Raw genomic sequence first — 14,082 nt, 5'->3', positions numbered from 1 at the left:
TTTCCTCTCCATTCAAACCGCTACCTTGCTGGTTCAATCTCTCATCCTATCCCTACTGGATTACTGCATCAGCCTCCTCTCTGATCTCCCATCCTCCTGACTCTCCCTGCTTCAGTCTATACTTCACTCTGCTGCCTGGATTATCTTTGTACAGAAACGCTCTGGGCATGTCACTCCCCTCCTCAAAAATCTCCAGTGGTTGCCTGTCAACCTACGAATCAAGCAAAAAACTCCTCACTCTCAGCTTCAATACTTTCCCTCACCTTGCCCCCTCCTACCTCACCTCCCCTTTCTCCTTCTCCAGCCCAGTCCGCACTCTCCGCTCCTCTGCCGCTAACCTCCTCACTGTGTCTCATTCTCGCCTGTCCCGCCGTCAACCCCCGGCTCATGTCCTTCACCTGGCCTGGAATGTCCTCCTTCCACACATCTGCCAAACAAGCTCTCTTCCTCCCTTCAAAGCCCAACTGAGAGTTCACCTCCTCCCGGAGGCCTTCCCAGACTGAGCCCCCTTTTTCCTCTGCTCCTCCCCATCCTCCACCACCCTAACTCCTTCCCCTCCCCACAGCACTTGTATATATTTGTACAGATTTATTATTCTATTTATTTTACTTGTACATATTTACTACTCTAATTATTTTGTTAATGATGTGCATAAATACACTCTAAATGAAGTTCAGTGTAGTACCCGGGAGAATAATGGGTACTCTGTTCTCTCTTCGTCTCTATGCCCGTTGGTTTCACTCCTCACCCTGTCCCAAGTCCTACTCTCCCCCATCCTCAGCCCCAAATTAGTTCAGAGTACAGGGTTGGCGGGAGGAGAACACCCTAGCCCTAGGCTACAGGAGCCATGTGAGAAGGGGAAGGAAGGACTTCCCAGGAGGGTGAGAAATGGGGGCTGCAGGGGCGGTAAAGTACATCATCGAGTATTGATTGAGCTAGAATCAATCGATCAATCAATGGTATTTATTGAGGACTTCCTGTGTGCAGAACACTGTACTAAGCACTTGGGAGAGTACAATATAACAGAGTTGGTAGACACGTTCCCACGCAGAGCAGGAAGCTGAGCTCTGCACTAGTATATCTCTGTGAACTTAGGCTCATCATAGGGATGCATTCTTCGAGCACCTGAAAGCAGAAAGCCCAAGGGGAATTGACTTTATGTGTGTGTGTGTGAGTGTGTTTGTGATGTTTCCTGTGCCCTCCCAGCGAATAAGAACACCACATTGTTCTGCATTTCCAAGCCCCTTAGACATGGAAGTGACTCAAAGATGCTTATGTCAAAAGCTGTCCTTAGTCCCCAGCTGCTGAGTTAACTAGGAGCTTAGGAGATGGAGGTGGGAGGCTGGTTGGTAGCTTTGGAAAGGAAGGGAGAAGGAATCTCTGGGGGAAAGGGTGGTTCGTTGGTAATGAATAGTCCACGTCTCCCAGCTGGGACTTCAGCCTCTGCTAGAGAGGCACCAACTCAATAATAATAATAATAATAATAATAATAATAATGATGGCATTTCTTAAGCGCTTACTATGTGCCAAGCACTGTTCTAAGCACTGGGGGGATACAAGGTGATCAGGTTGTCCCACAGGGGGCTCACAATCTTCATCCTCATTTTCCAGATGAGGGAACGGAGGCCCAGAGAAGTGAAGTGATTGCCCAAAGTCACACAGCTGACAAGTGGCGGAACCGGGATTTGAACCCATGACCTCTGACTCCGAAGCCCGGGCTCTTTTCCACTGAGCCACGATGGCAAAGATGCTGCAGCTTCAGAAAAAGTCATGGGGTCTGGAAGGACAAGTGCTCAGGAGAGCCAATCCCCAAAGCAAAACCACTTTAATTATGCTCTATTTCTGAAGCAAAATCATTCAGAAGAGGACCAGGAAAGACCTGAGGAAACAGTTCTCTCATGACACACTCTCCTCAGAGCTCTGCACTTGCTCTGTTCCAGCTTCTAAGTTCCATTCTGGCCCTGCTCCTTCCATTCTGAATTTCCTGTTTTGTTTTGGCCTGTCTGGCCCTCTGCGGGTTACCCTGACCTTCACTGCCACCTGCCAGGGGTAGGAAGGGAGCAGGGTGGATAAAGGGATGGGGAGGGGTCACCAGCAGAAGCTTTGTTCCTTATTCCCAGATGGAGCAGTCAGATCCCTTGGGAAACAGCAAATACAAGCAAAAATTCCAGTTCGGAATTTCCCCCTTCATTCATTCATTCATTCAATCGCATTTATTGAGCACTTACTGTGTGCAGAGCACTGTACTAAGCACTTGGGAAGTACAAGTTGGCAACATATAGAGACAGTCAATCAATCAATCAATCAATCAATCGTATTTATTGAGCGCTTACTATGTGCAGAGCACTGTACTAAGCGCTTGGGAAGTACAAATTGGCAACACATAGAGACAGTCCCTACCCAACAGCGGGCTCACAGTCTAGAAGGGGGAGACAGACAACAGAACAAAACATATTAACAAAATAAAATAATTAGAATAAATATGTACAAATAAAATAGAGTACTAAATACGTACAAACATATATACATATATACAGGTGCTGTGGGGAGGGGAAGGAGGTAAGGCGGGGGGGATGGGGAAGGGGAGGAGGGGGAGAGGAAGGAGGGGGCTCAGTCTGGGAAGGCCTCCTGGAGGAGGTGAGCTCTCAGTAGGGCCTTGAAGGGAGGAAGAGAGCTAGCTTGGAGGATGTGCGGAGGGAGGGCATTCCAGGCCCGGGGGAGGACATGGGCAGGGGGTCGATGGACAGGCAAGAATGAGGCACGGCGAGGAGGTTAGTGGCAGAGGAATGGAGGGTGCAGGCTGGGCTGGAGAAGGAGAGAAGAGAGGTGAGGTAGGAGGGGGCGAGGGGATGAAGAGTCTTGAAGCCCAGGGTGAGGAGTTTTTACCTGATGTGTATAGGTTGATTGGTAGCCACTGGAGATTTTTGAGGAGGGGAGTAACATGCCCAGAGCGTTTCTGCACAAAGTTGATCTGGGCAGCAGCGTGAAGTATGGGACATCCCTTCGACATTGGGGATGGGAAAGAAATCCTTGCCCTCAATTACTTCATCTGTAAAATGGGATTGAAGAATGTGAGCCTCATGCAGGACAGGAATTGTGTCTAACCTAACAACCTTGTACCTACCCCACGACTTAGGGGAATCTCATTTCCAGGGTCCACCACGCTTTTGGGCTGTGCCTGACTGGCTGGACTAAGTGCTCATGGATCGCCTTTACCGGTGGGAGATGTTGGTAGGGGGTGGGGGAAATGGGATCCTCCAAGCTTCTGATCCAGCTGCAGACCTTTTCTTCAAATCAGAGCCCCCAAGTGTCCTGGAGGATGCCCAAGCCACTGAGGGAGGGGCTCAGAGCTGGCTCCAGCAATGACAGAGTCCTTTCATCCAACTCCTCAAAAATCTCCAGTGGCTACCAGTCAACCTACGCATCAGGCAAAAACTCCTCACTCTCGGTTTCAAGGCTGTCCATCACCTCGCCCCCTCCTACCTCACCTTCCTTCTTTCCTTGTCCAGCCCAGCCCGCACCCTCCACTCCTCTGCCACTAACCTCCTCACCGTGCCTCGTTCTCGCCTGTCCCGCCGTCGACCCCCGGCCCACGTCCTCCCCTTGGCCCAGAACGCCCTCCCTCCGCAAACCTGTCAAACTAGCTCTCTTCCTCCCTTCAAAGCCCTACTGAGAGCTCACCTCTTCCAGGAGGCCTTCCCAGACTGAGCCCCTTCCTTCCTCTCCCCCTCCCGTCCCCCGCCCTACCTCCTTCCCCTCGCCACAGCACCTGTATATATGTTTGTACAGATTTATTACTCTATTTATTTTACTTGTACATATTTACTATTCTATGTATTTAATTTTGTTAATATGTTTTGTTTTGTTGTCCGTCTCCCCCTTCTAGGCTGTGAGCCTGTTGTTGGGTAGGGACCGTCTCTATATGTTGCCAACTTGTACTTCCCAAGTGCTTAGTCCAGTGTTCTGCACACAGTAAGCGCTCAATAAATACGATCGAATGAATGAATGAACTCCTGGAAGGAGGTGAGGGTCTCTGAAGTGGGGATGGAGTGGGGCAAGCAAATGCTACAATCCCAGTTACATGTGGTCCCGATTGCGGCCCCACCTTCTCTGCCTGGCTGGCTCTTTCCTGTTTTGGGTCAGAGGCCTTGTAACCCTAGCAACAGAGGGACCGCAGTGTTATCACACACACAAACAGGCCCATACGTGACTGTCTCCATTGGCAACCCATATGCACAACTGTTCCACGTGACCCTCTCGCCCTGAGGTCAGCTGAGGTTAGGGCCCCTCAGTTCTATGGGGTCTTCTAGGGTCTCACCTAAACACTTACTGCTGCCAACGAAAACATTCCCTTGCCTCAGTGATTCTTGGTCATTTGTCCTTACAATCGAATGCTGAACGGAAGACCGTGGACTGACGGAGAAGGGACGTGGGGCTCACATTTTCATGGCGGAGGCTGGTTTTCCCCCTTTCTTTGACATTCCCCTCAAAGCAGGTAGACAAAGAGAGGAGAGGGGAAGGCCGATATCAGGCTGACTTCAGTCAGGGTCGAACCTTGGGAAGCAAGGTCCAGTTTCTCTCTCAGGAGGTTTGGAGTCCTCCTGGATGTAGAGAAAATGTGGGAGTGGAGGGAAAGTAGTATATCATGGTAGAAATTCCCTCAATTCCCCGCGGGGCTTTCCTGCCGGAAATGCTGGATTCTTTTTGCCTCCACACCTCTCTGGTATATCCTCGTTAAATTGGAAAGGCAAACAGTAAATCGTGTTTTCATCCCCTCAGGAAGTTGTTTCTGGGCAACCTGACAAGATGACAACTACATTAGCACCACTCAGAAACTGTCCATTTGTGGCAGTGTTGTGAGCTTGGTCGCACTGAGGGTTTTCATTTGTGGGCATTTATTACAGTGAGAGCTCTCAAACCCCCTCCACCATCCAACCCTCCAATTCCCTCCCGCTCCTTTCCCCCTCACCTCTTCCACTCAACCTTCTGCACACCTGCCCCATCCCAATCTCTGTCCCCATCCTGTGCCCATCTCCTATAGCTTTATATTTTGTATTTGGGGCTTCAGAATGTAACCTGTTTGGGGAAAAAAATAATAATTATGGCATTTGTTAAGCGCTTACTATGTGCAAAGCACTGTTCTAAGCGCTGGGGTGGATACAAGGTGATCAGGTAGTCCCACGCGGGGCTCACAGTCTTAATCCCCGTTTTACAGATGAGGTTACTGAGGCACAGAGAAGTTAAGTGACTTGCCCAAAGTCACACAGCTAAGTGGCGGAGCCAGAATTAGAACCCACAACCCGACTCACAAGCCCATGATCTTTCCACTCAGCCATTCTGAAACACACCCTGCCCTTGGAATGATCCCAATATTAAAAACAAAACAAAAAAACCCCTAAAACCCCATGAAACAAAATAGAAATTAAGGGCCAACTCCAGAACTTTCTCCTTAATCGTGTCTGATGTCAGAAGTGTCTTTTCATAATAATAGTAATAATAATAACTATGGTATTTGTTAAGTGCTTACTGTGTGCCAAGCACTCAAGGTAATCACGTTGGACACAGTCCCTGTTCCACATAATAATAATAATGATGGTATTTGCTAAGCACTTACTATGTGCCTAGTACTGGTCTAAGCACTGGTAGATACAAGGTTAACAGGTTATCCCAGGTGGGGCTCACAGTCTTCATCCCCATTTTACAGATGAGGCAACTGAGGCACTGAGAAGTTAAGTGACTTGCCAAAGTCCACAGCTGACAAGTGGCAGAGCCAAGATTAGAACCCACGACCACATGGGGCTCACAGTCTTATCCCCATTTTACAGATGAGGTAACTGAGACACAGAGAAGTGAAGTGACTGGCCCAAGGTCACCCAGGAGACAAGTGGCGGAGCTGGGTTTAGAACCCACATAATAACAATAATAATGGCATTTATTAAGCGCTCACTATGTGCAAAGCAGGTTACAAGGTGATCAGGTTGTCCCACGGGGGGCTCACAGTCTTCATCCCTATTTTACAGATGAGGTAACTGAGGCACAGAGAAGTTAAGTGACTTGCCCAGAGTCACACAGCTGACAATTGGTGGAGCCGGGATTTGAACCCACATCCTCTGACTCCCAAGCCGGAGCTCTTGCCACTTGGCCATGCTCCTGGAGTTTCACCAGGGATATTCCAGGCCTTAAGAAGGTCAATGATCCAATCTGGTTACGAGAATTCAGACAACACAATGGCAGAATTCCCCCAAGGACAGCCCACACGGAGACCCCGTTTCCCCTGCCACCTCTCCTGGCTCCGCGAAACCCCAGGCCAGCTCTGAGGTGAGAAGTTTGGAAGATATTGTACCAGACTGGGCCCTGTGTCAACTTGTGGTCTGCCTTCTGGAAAAGAATTAATCACCAAAGAGGACTGTAAGAGCTTTCTTTCTTTGTCTAGAGTCCCAGGTAAGGGGGTGGCTCAGAGGATGTCTTTGGGCTCGTGCGGAGGTGGTGGCTGGGGTGGATTCACCACATTGGCAAGTAGGTGGGCATCATCCCATTTTTAGACTGTGAGCCCACTGTTGGGTAGGGACTGTCTCTATATGTTGCCAACTTGTACTTCCCAAGCGCTTAGTACAGCGCTCTGCACTCAGTAAGTGCTCAATAAATACGATTGATGATGATGATGATGATCATCCCATCACCCTTCACTAGGTCATAGCACTGCAGGATAAATGTCTCACCACATAGCGGAATTGTTTAGTGAGAAGCAGTGTGGCCTACAGAAAAAGCCAAGGCCCAGAAGTCCTTTGTGGACATTTATTATCATCAATCGTATTTATTGAGCGCTTACTGTGTGCAGAGCACTGTACTGTGCTCTTTATTACTGTGAGAGCTCTCCTCCACCATCCACCATCCAATTCCCTCCCGCTCCTTTCCCCCTCACCTCTTCCACTCAACCTTCTGCACACCTGCCCCATCCCAATCTCGGTCCCCACCCTGTGTCCATCCCCTATAGCTTTATATTTTGTATTTGGGGCTTCAGAATGTAACCTGTTTGGGGATAATAATAATAATAATAATAATAATAATAATAATAATAATAATAATAATGGCTTTTGTTAAGCGCTTACTATGTGCAAAGCACTGTTCTAAGCGCTGGGATGGATACAAGGTGATCAGGTTGTCCCACGCGGGGCTCACAGTCTTAATCCCCGTTTTACAGATGAGGTTACTGAGGCACAGAGAATTCAGAGGGCCTGGATTCTGATCCCAGCTCCCAGCCACTTGGCTGCTTTGTGATCTTGGGCAAGTCATTTAACCTCTCTGTGCCTCAGTTTCTTTATCTGTAAAACGGAGATTAAAAGCCTATAGTGCCTGGCATATAGTGAGCATTTAACAAATAGCACACATATTATTATGAGAAGCAGCTTGGCCTAATGGATAAAGCAGGGGCTTGGAAGTCAGAAGGACTTGGATTCTATTCCCGGATGACCTCAGACTGTGTTCCTCACCCTACACAGATACACACAGGCCAGTCCAACCCTGAACTCAGCAAGTTTCTCTTTATGGGAGAGGATTAGCAGGGTACTGACCCCGAGAAGAAAACTGGTAAGAGATTTTGAAACCCAGGGCTCTGCAGTCCGGTTAGACTGGAAGCTCCTTGCAGGCAGGGATCGTGTCTACTTATTCTCAGGCACTCTCCCAAGCGCTCAGTGAAGTGCTCTGCCTGCAGACAGTAAGTGCTGAATAAATACTTGATCTCAGAGTCAGGACGATGTGTCTGGGAAAAAAATAATAATCCAGAAACGAACATTTATTGCCCTCAAAATAAATTAATACATTTTTTAAAAAGTCAGTAATCTTACATCTGCCTTTGAATACATCCGGGTTACCAAAAAGGCCTTTATTACCCTGGCATGCACGGCCCTTCCGTCTCCCCTCCCCAAAGTACAACGCCCACCCCCCCAATCCCTCCCACCCCCGACCCCCCACCCAACTCAACCCTCCAAACAGAAACATCCTTCTTCACCCCTCGAGTTTACGGGCTGTGGCATTGGCTCCCTTCCAGGGTTTGATACAATGTTTGGAAACCCCAGGAGCAGCTGGGATTCATTCCCAACCTCCGGGTTGCTGCGCTTTCGCATTCAGCGGAGTTTTGGCACTGCTGGGGGAGGTCAGTGAAGAGAAGAAGGAGAAGCCCCGTCAGGCCTGATACAGACCGGAGGCTTCTCCAGGCAGTGGACACTGGCTCCTTTAAATCAACCAAAGTGACAAAAATCGCCCCCTCCGTCCCCAATCCTGCCCTCCAATCCGAGCTCACGCACTGTGGGCTGCCGGGACCAAAAAGGGCGCAAAAAGGACCCATTCGTGGCTTGATTTAGACATAGTTCACGTGAATAAACACTTCCACAGAAAACCAACCCGCCTCCCCTCCACCCACCCCGCCCCTGTCTCAAAAACCGCATCACACCCGCTCGGAGAGAAAGGCCCCGGGAGGAGCCGGATGCGTGGGCATTTCAAGGGCCGTGGAAAGCTGCTGACTTCCTGGGTTCCCCCCCACCCCACCCTGACCTCCTGCCCTCTCATCCCGCTGGCCATGGCAGGATGGACTGCCCCACCCTCCCCTCCCCGGCCCCCCATGGCAGAATCTGGCCGGGGGATGCAAGTGTGGCCAAGAGGCCTGCAGCTCCTGAGCCCTGCCCCTGCACCGGCCCGGCTCCCGGCGAAGGCCCCTGGCCAGAAGCGGTTTTCGGCGCAGTTTGGCGGTCGAGGGCGTCCCAAAGTCTTTCTGGTTCACATTCACGGCCGCGGAGGGGCCCCGTGGCCCCGTCACAATATGGCGCATTGCAGTCTGTGGGAGCTGGGGGCCCTGTCTCCCCGCCATTTTGTCTTTTTCTTCTTCTTCTGGCTTTTCTCCGGGATCTGTTGCCTATTAAGAGGAAGAAAGGCGAGGGGAAAGGGAGACGAGACACAAAACAGCAACTTTAAAAAAAAACCCACAAGATTTATGGGTTGAGCCAGCCTGGGGACTTTCCTCCTCTCCCTCCCTCCCTGGAGCGGCTTCCAGAAAGGGTCATTGTTCTGGAGGTTTACTTTAGCAAAGGCTCTAGCCTAAAGCCTACTGCCCTGCAGGGACAGAAAGATGAGGAGAAAGGAAAATAGATGAGGGAGAGGGAGCATCCAGAAAGCAGAAGGCAGAGGGAGGATGGGAGCTGGGTGACCTTGAGTAAGTCACTTTGCTTCTCTTTGCCTCAGTTCCCTCATCTGTAAAACGGGGATTAAGACTGTAAGCTCTTGGTGGGACAGGGACTGTGTTCAGCCTGATCAACTTGTATTTACCCCAGTGCTTAGTACAGTGCCTGGCACATGGATGAAAAAACAGGCTAATTCATTGACCCTTCAATCAATCAATCAATTGTATTTATTGAGCACTTACTGTGTGCAGAGCACTGTATTAAGCGCTTGGGAAGTACAAGGTGGCAACATATAGAGACAGTCCCTACCCAACAGTGGGCTCACAGTCTAGAAGTGGGCTCACAGTCTAGAAGTGGGCTCAGATCAGTGGTACCCCATAGATAGAAGGTTGCCCCAAAGGTCATCTCATCTAGCCCCCTGCCTAATCATCCCCGCACAGATTGAGGGTGTAAGAGTAAAAATTATCTACATCTCCCAAGGTTTTCTCGTCATCCTGACATCACAGCAATTTTGTACACATCCATATCTTTGTGACTCCCCCTACTTGTAATGTACTTTAACATCTGTCCCCCCTACACTAAAACTGTCAATGACGGGGATATTTATTAAGCTCTGACTATGTGCCAAGCATTGTAATAGATACAAAGTAAGCAGGTCCCCCAAGGAGCTCACAGTCTTAATGAGGAGGAAGCAGACGTGTTAAATCCTCATTTTGAAGATGAGGGAACAGTATCCGAGAAAAGTTAACTGACCCATCCAAAGTCACACAGCAGGTAAGTGGCAAAGCTGCGATGAGAACCAAGGTCTTCTGACTCCAAGGGCTGTGCTCTTTCCACTAGGCCACTGTGCTTATCCTTGAGAGCAGGGATCACTTCTACCAGCCCTACTAAAGCGGATCCTCCCAAATGCTTAGTATAGTGCTCTGCCCATAGTAAGTTCTACTCCGGCCACCTGTGCTTCTGACCCCATTCCCTCTCATCTCATGAAATCTCTCGCTCCATCCCTTCTCCCCTCCTTAACTTCCATCTTCAACCACTCACTCTCCACTGGTTCCTTCCCCTCTGCCTTCAAACATGCCCATGTCTCTCCCATCCTAAAAAAAACCTCTCTTGACCCCACCTCACCTTCTAGTTATCGTCCCATATCCCTCCTACCATTCCTTTCCAAACTCCTTGAACGAGTTGTCTACACGCGCTGCCTAGAATTCCTCAACAACAACTCTCTCCTCGACCCACTCCAGTCTGGCTTCCGTCCCCTTCATTCCACGGAAACTGCCCTCTCAAAGGTCACCAATGACCTCCTGCTTGCCAAATCCAACGGCTCCTACTCTGTCCTAATCCTCCTCAACCTCTCAGCTGCCTCTGACACTGTGGCCCACCCCCTTCTCCTCAACACGCTATCTGACCTTGGCTTCACAGACTCCGCCCTCTCCTGGTTCTCCTCTTATCTCTCCGGTCGTTCTTTCTCAGTCTCTTTTGCAGGCTCCTCCTCCCCCTCCCATCATCTTACTGTGGGGGTTCCCCAAGGTTCAGTACTTGGTCCCCTTCTGTTCTCAATCTACATGCACTCCCTTGGTGACCTCATTCGCTCCCACAGCTTCAACTACCATCTCTACGCTGATGACACCCAGATCTACATCTCTGCCCCTGCTCTCTCACCCTCTCTCCAGGCTCGCATCTCCTCCTGCCTTCAGGACATCTCCATCTGGATGTCCGCCCGCCACCTAAAGCTCAACATGTCAAAGACTGAACTCCTTGTCTTCCCTCCCAAACCTTGTCCTCTCCCTGACTTTCCCATCTCTGTTGACGGCACTACCATCCTTCCCGTCTCACAAGCCCGCAAACTTGGTGTCATCCTCAACTCCGCTCTCTCATTCACCCCTCACATCCAAGCCGTCACCAAAACCTGCCGGTCTCAGCTCCGCAACATTGCCAAGATCCGCCCTTTCCTCTCCATCCATACTGCTACCCTGCTCATTCAAGCTCTCATCCTATCCCGTCTGGACTACTGGATCAGCCTTCTCTCTAATCTCCCATCCTCGTGTCTCTCCCCACTTCAATCCATACTTCATGCTGCTGCCCGGATTTTCTTTGTCCAGAAACGCTCTGGGCATGTTACTCCCCTCCTCAAAAATTTCCAGTGGCTACCAATCGATCTGCGCATCAGGCAGAAACTCCTCACCTCTCTATCACCTCGCCCCCTCCTACCTCACCTCCCTTCTCTCCTTCTCCAGCTCAGCCCGCACCCTCCGCTCCTCTGCCGCTAATCTCCTCACCGTACCTCGTTCTCGCCTGTCCCGCCATCGACCCCCGGCCCACGTCATCCCCCGGGCCTGGAATGCCCTCCCTCTGCCCATCCGCCAAGCCAGCTCTCTTCCTCCCTTCAAGGTCCTGCTGAGCGCTCACCTCCTCCAGGAGGCCTTCCCAGACTGAGCCCCTTCCTTCCTCTCCCCCTCGTCCCCCTCTCCATCCTCCCCACCTTACCTCCTTCCCTTCCCCACAGCACCTGTATATATGTATATATGTTTGTACATATTTATTACTCTATTTATTTATTTATTTATTTATTTTACTTGTACATATCTATTCTATTTATTTTATTTTGTTAGTATGTTTGGTTTTGTTCTCTGTCTCCCCCTTTTAGACTGTGAGCCCACTGTTGGGTAGGGACTGTCTCTATATGTTGCCAATTTGTACTTCCCAAGCGCTTAGTACAGTGCTCTGCATATAGTAAGCACTCAATAAATACGATTGATTGATTGATTGATTGATTGATTGATTAATACATAGAACCAGTCAATTAGTAGGGACTTAGTGTTCCTGATGGTGGGGACTACATCCTGCTATCAGACTTTAATCCACCCTGCTGCAATTTAAGGCAGTTAGGCAGGGATTGTGTCTTTTGTTGTTATATTGTACTCTCCCAAGCACTTGTACAGTGCTTTGCACACAGTAAGCATTCAATAAATGTGACTGACTGAATGAATGAATGAAGAGGCTCAATGTTTTTAGTGTAGTAACTCAGTAAGGAGGATGAATGGAGGAGAAGTGGAGAGAAAGACAAGAGCAGAAGTGGTTTTGAAGAGGTCAGTGTGAAAATCCAAAGCAATAAAGATATGTGTGTTTTTTTTTCTCTCTGTTATAGAATCAGTTGGAGGGCATTGAGAAGAAATTCAGCGAAGAAGGACAGTGAGTGAAGAGGATAAAATGAAGATGTGTGGTTGAGATTGAGTAGAGCAGTATTTTTAATTAGGAAACTCATTTATGCTATAAAAAATCAAGGAATAAGAACTGCAGGGTTTCAGGCTTGCTGAAATGTGAAATCTCAGCTTTTACTGTAAATTAGAGGGTCTACTATATTCATACTGAAGTATGAATTTGGGTGGCTCAATTAAGGTACATAATTATTGTTCCTAGCCTGTTCTAGACTGTAAACTCATTTCTAGGCATAAGCTCATTTTGAGCAGAGGACATGTCCACTAATTCTGTTGTAGTGTATTCTCCCAAGTGCTTTGGACAGTGCTCTGCACATAGTAAGCTTTCATAAATACGAATGATTGATTGATTTGATAGTAAAAGTAGTAATAGTAGATGCAGCATGGCCTAGCGGAATGATTCCAGGCCTGGAATGATAATAATAATAATAATAATGGCATTTGCTAAGCGCTTACTATGCGCCAAGCACTGTTCTAAGCACTGGGGGGATACAAGCTAATCAGGTTGTCCCACGTGGGGCTCACAGTCTTTATCCCCATTTGACAGATGAGGGAACTGAGGCACAGAAAATAATAATGATAATAATAATAATTATTATCTGGAAGTCAGACAGACCCGGGTTCTAATCCCAACTCCACCACTTGTCTTCTGTGTGACCTCGGGCAAGTCACTTAACTTCTCTCTGACTCAGTTTCCACATCTGTAAACTAGGGACTAAGACTGGGAGCCCCATGTGACACAGGGACTATGTCCAACTCGATTTGCTTGTAATAATAATAATAATTATAATGGCATTTATTAAGCACTTACTACATGCAAAGCACTGTTCTAAGCGCTGGGGAGGTTACAAGGTGATCAGGTTGTCCCACGTGGGGCTCATGGTCTTCATGCCCATTTTACAGATGAGGGAACTGAGGTCCAGAGAAGTTAAGTGACTTGCCCAAAGTCACACAGCTGACAACTGGCAGAGCCAGGATTTGAACCCATGATCCAAAGCCCATGCTCTTTCCACTGAGCCACGCTGTATCCATGCCAGCATATACAACAGTGCCTTGCACGTAGTAAGCGCTTAAGAAATAACATTTTTTTTTTAGTAATATAATAATAATGATGGCATTTCTTAAGCACTTACTATGTGCAAAGCACTGTTCTAAACGCTGGGGAGGTTACAAGGTGATCATGTTGTCCCACGGGGGGCTCACAGTCTTAATCCCCATTTTACAGATGAGGTAACTGAGGCACAGAGAAGTTAAGTGACTTGCTCAAAGTCACAAAGCTGACAATTGGCAGAGCCAGGATTTGAACACATGACCTCTGACTCCAAAGCCCGGGCTCTTTCCACTGAGCCACGATGTATCCATGCCAGCATATACAACAGCGCCTTGCACATAGTAAGTGCTTAACAAATAACATTTTTTTTTAGTAGCAATAATAGCAGTAGTAATAGTAGTACCTTGTGGGCTGGGATCATGTCTAGCAATTCTGTAGTACTGTACTTTTCCAAGCGCTTAGTAAAGTGCTCTTCACACAGCAGGTGATCACTAAATACCATAAACCTCAGCCCCCATTAAAAAAACAAAAAACAACGAGCAGAAGCGGGGAAGCATCGCACTGGATGCGAGGAACTGTTTAGTCATTCATCCATTCAATCGTATTTATTGACTGCTTACTATGTGCAAAGCACGGTACGGGA

The 14,082-nt window shown here is 48.6% G+C and overlaps 1 protein-coding gene across 1 annotated transcript in view; it reads right to left on the bottom strand.

Annotated features, from left to right (window-relative positions):
* Positions 1-8,583: 8,583 nt before the first annotated feature.
* Positions 8,584-14,082, bottom strand: part of MRAS (muscle RAS oncogene homolog) — an 85,669-nt gene continuing 80,170 nt past the window's right edge. Inside the window, exon 5 of the mRNA XM_038746117.1 lies at positions 8,584-8,908. Coding sequence (XP_038602045.1) covers positions 8,809-8,908 — 100 coding nt within the window. The 3' untranslated portion in view covers positions 8,584-8,808. The remainder of the gene's footprint in view (positions 8,909-14,082) is intronic.

Source organism: Tachyglossus aculeatus, chromosome 1, assembly GCF_015852505.1.
Source record: "Tachyglossus aculeatus isolate mTacAcu1 chromosome 1, mTacAcu1.pri, whole genome shotgun sequence".
Lineage (NCBI taxonomy): Eukaryota > Metazoa > Chordata > Mammalia > Monotremata > Tachyglossidae > Tachyglossus > Tachyglossus aculeatus.
The sequence above is the reverse complement of the archived record's forward strand: the minus strand, read 5'-3'. Positions and strand labels throughout refer to the sequence as shown.